Source organism: Carassius auratus, unplaced genomic scaffold (assembly GCF_003368295.1).
Source record: "Carassius auratus strain Wakin unplaced genomic scaffold, ASM336829v1 scaf_tig00019315, whole genome shotgun sequence".
Lineage (NCBI taxonomy): Eukaryota > Metazoa > Chordata > Actinopteri > Cypriniformes > Cyprinidae > Carassius > Carassius auratus.
In genome coordinates this window covers 22,724-26,840 of record NW_020524946.1, presented here as the reverse complement: position 1 = coordinate 26,840, position 4,117 = coordinate 22,724, and the positions used below count along the sequence as shown (strand labels likewise).

Genomic DNA, 4,117 nt, shown 5'->3' with positions numbered 1-4,117 from the left:
TTTTAATCCCAGTTGACCAACAACAACATGGTTATTGACAGGAAAAACAAAAAACAAAAGAAGATTATGATTGTGCATGTCACAACCTGCTCATTGGTGGTCCTGCCTCTTGCCACCAGAACGACATGGAAACCAGTGAGACCTGCCACTGGGATGAAGAAAAGCCCAGCGACACACATGACAGCCATACTGATAAAGGGTCAAGGAGGAAACTGTAAACTTTCATACAAATCCCCTCTCAAGTTCAGATCTCACTGTTGCACAGTCTGAATTTTTAGCCAAAGGTTTTGGAGTGAGCACACATAAACTGAAACCATTGTTTGAGGATACGTGACAGCCGAATGCACTCGGTCCAGCTGCTGGGTGTGGTAGAGAATGAAAAGCAGGCCGAAGCCAAATACGCCCATTATGTGAGCCGTCAAAGAGAGCAAGAACAGGAAGAAGTAACGGTAGTTCCTCCGGCCGATGCAGTTGTTGACCCACGGACAGTGATGATCAAAATCCTGCAAGGAGAGAAGAGGCAAGTTGCATGTGTGTGTGTGAGTCATAATGGTGAAAAAGAGAGAGAGAGAAAAACTTAAGGCTGTCCAAAGCAAGCTCACTTCTCTACTCTACTCAATTAACACAAATTGATCAAGGACTGTAAATGTTATGGAATTCATTTGTTTCGTCAATACACATACTGAAGTCACATCTAAACACAATCACTGGAATAAGGTGTGTGTTGTGTGTGTGAGTGTGTTTACCTCCACACAGTTGTCGCACACGGAGCAGTGGGAGCAACGTGGGGGTCTGTAGAAACGGCAAGTAGAGCACCACTTCATCCGCACTTGAATGCCTCGAATCTCCACAGTCTTATAAAGAGGAGCTCGGAAATCATCCTCTTTATCCTCATCTTCCTCAGCTACAACACAACACACACACACACACACAGTTTAACAAGCCTTCCTCTGTGGATCAAATTACAGTGGTGCTTTATTAAACTCCTGCTTAAAAGTCAACAAACCATGTTTACACTATAACCATTGTGCTCTTTAACACGCAATCTTCTTTGCACAATTCATTAGTTCATGTTACTCCAAATGAATGAAATCGGTCTTTATAATATTTCATTATAATGCAATAAAATAAACAGCTTTTTCGAGTGACGTCACCTAGGCCACACAAAGAAGAGAACTAATAGCCAATTAATATACAGCAGTTTTCCCCTTGTTGAATATTACATTTCACTCATAAATCTTAGGAAAGAGAAATGGACTGGGAGTGCATTTTTATGTTGACTTTAATACAGCGTTCTGTAGTACTGATTAACACTTAATATTATATATTTATTATTTTTTGGAGCTTAAACTTCAACTTATTTTAGTTAGTTTGCAATGCAAAATTTATAATCTTTGTTTAAAAAAATTTATTCAATAAGCTCTTCATCTAATATACATTTTATTTTATCTCTATTCAAAATATTAGAAATCATTTTTGCTCATTTTAGTTAATAAAAACACTGCTTTAAGGTTCATTCAGCTGATGTTTAGTACATCAAGGTCAGTTTAAATGAAAAAAAAAAAAATATATATATATATCTTATTATCGACTGAAATACAGTCTGAAGAATAGACTAAATGAAGAAGAGGTGAAAAACATTAAGTGGTTAATATATAAAGTGGTTTGTTTTTCCAATAAGACGTTTTTTCCACACATTCTACTGCAGCTGTATACTCACCACACACAGACAGACACATCACATGCAGATTTCTTTACTACCTCTAGGGAAGATGCCAGGATCCATAAAGGTGGCCATACAGAAGTTGGCCAGAACAAACAGAAACATAATGCCATTGTAGATTGGCACATGCGACAGAAATCGCCTGAAGCCAAGGGCACTGTAGAAAAAGAGGCATGAAATGAAGCTGGAAATCACACACTTCATGTATGCTTTACATTTCTTGTCAAGTCTGTTTAACCGTCCTTATTTAGAAAAGAGTGGTTCCAAGGAACACTCCGCTTGATAATGTTTTTAGCCAGCATTCTTACAAATAGCAATATAGATTGGACAATAACCATTTTCTGGAGAGGGTACACAAAACTACGATGGTGAGAGCACAAAACAGCCAGAGAGAGAGATAAAAGGGAATGGCACTTTATGAAAGATTGCTGTCACGTATTTATTGGCTTTCAGGTTATTGAAGGGGTTGGTGAGAAAGCACGGATCAGAGGGGCAAATGCAGAATAACGACGTGAACAGATTCGCACTTAAGCCCCAGATTTCCTCTGTGTGCCAACTGAAGGACATGTTTTTTGGCAACAGTACGATTCATGTTCCCGTTATATTTACAGGTCACAAGTTGCAGAATACAGGCCAAAAGAAGTTCTCAATTTCATTATATGAAAAACAGCGCTGACTGCACTTGAAACGCTGCATAAACACAGCCGTCCTCATGTATCATTAAGGGATTCATCATTGAGACCTTTTGTTTACGTAACCATGCAATAACATCAACATCATGTCCATTTCAGTGTCAATACGTCAATCTACTAATGTCGTCTAGTCTAGTGTACTCTTAACTGTAAGTAGTATTGGCAGGAAGGCTACTCCTAAGACCAGAAATCCTTTTTGGATTTACATCAGTGATAGATAAATCCTAAGTGGAAAAATCTTTTATATTACTTCATGTAAGAAAATGAAGTACAAGTACAAAAAAGATTATTCTTTGTTATTTTAACACCGAGACTAGAACAATCTCAGATGTGGCTCATTTAATGATAAAAAGGTCGGCGTTAAAAATACTGTCCTACCTTGCAAATTACACATACTGTAATCATCCCAGACAAGTTATTTTGTAAAGTAAAATAATGGGAATCCTGTGCACTTGAATCGTTTTAATACAGGATTCTATTGAAATTCATCTGAAATTACTCTGGTATAGCGGTGATAAATGATAACATAGCAAAGGCACATTAAAAAGGACATGAATGGTTTTTAGTCATTTTTTTCTAAATGTTGAAATAAGAACGAGAAGCGTATTCTGTCACCTCTCATCCCGTCTATGAACATTCTTTTGTTCAAAACTAATTGTTCCTTCATTAAATATTAATTCATTTTACAGATATACTTGAACAGTAACAATATATGCAAACTCACAATGCAAAGCTTTTATAAAATGTCAGTAGTTTACTGCCTGCACATAAACACTATAATCTACAGCGTCGGCTGATGTTTACACTCATATGCAATAAAGATAGCATTCAAATGTTACACCGCATTTTATCCAAATAGTTTTCACCTAGCTTGTGTGCACAGTTTACTGTGAAGCAAGCGAACACACACACAGACTGCTGTGTTGTAGAGAATAAGACTTAATCTTAATGTAACCGTGCCAGCAAAAATCAGTTCCAGGTGGAATAATTTGGTGCTTCTAAATTGAGTTGTTAGGCAAAAACCTGCCATTACTCACTCCAGAGCGCAATCAATACACCTTTTGATCACTGTTATTTTACCAGAGAACATGTTGACTCATCCATCATAAAGGATTGCAGCAATCAGTGTTAGTAAACGTGTCTGTGTACTCACGTGAAGCAGAAGAAGAGGGTGGTTGCTGCCGACCAAGAAGGCTGTTGCCGCAGAGACTGGCACGTAGCGACTAGGCCGGAGAGGTCTGGAGATGGAGCAGTGGGGTGGGGTGGAGAGGTGGGTCCAGACACACCCCCACTCATGCTGCGCTCGGCATCACCCAGGGGGCAGGATGGCAGCGTGCTCCGGAAAATTTATCCGTTTGGGAAGTGTGTTGGTGTTGTCAAGACAGCACAAATGCAAAGATAGACTAGCGGAGAAGTCGCTGTCCTTTCAGCATTATACAAAGAGGCCACAAGATGAGCATTGTTGCAAAAACACACAAAAAACGAATTTTCCTAAGTTGGAAATGATAATAAAATAATTTAAAAAAATGAAGTAAACTGAAGAAATTTGGATTTTTAACAAATTGAGTTAAGTTTCTGATATTTAAACACTTATAAATTATTAAAGCATTTAACAAAATAAAAAGAAATGCTCAAAATCTTTAAATTTTAAGTATTTTGGGGTCATTTAAAACAATAAAAAAAACATTTAATTTCAAAAGGC

General features: G+C 37.7%; 1 protein-coding gene across 1 annotated transcript; it reads right to left on the bottom strand.

Moving 5' to 3' along the window:
* Positions 1 to 55: 55 nt before the first annotated feature.
* Positions 56 to 3,711, bottom strand: LOC113076201 (palmitoyltransferase ZDHHC5-like; the record flags this gene model as incomplete). The annotated part of the gene is made up of 5 exons (XM_026248863.1): positions 3,569 to 3,711; positions 1,762 to 1,880; positions 747 to 904; positions 331 to 503; positions 56 to 189 (listed from the first exon to the last, which is right to left on the bottom strand). Coding segments are annotated over exons 1-5 (727 nt in total), but the record flags the coding sequence as incomplete, so codon positions are not given.
* Positions 3,712 to 4,117: the final 406 nt, after the last annotated feature.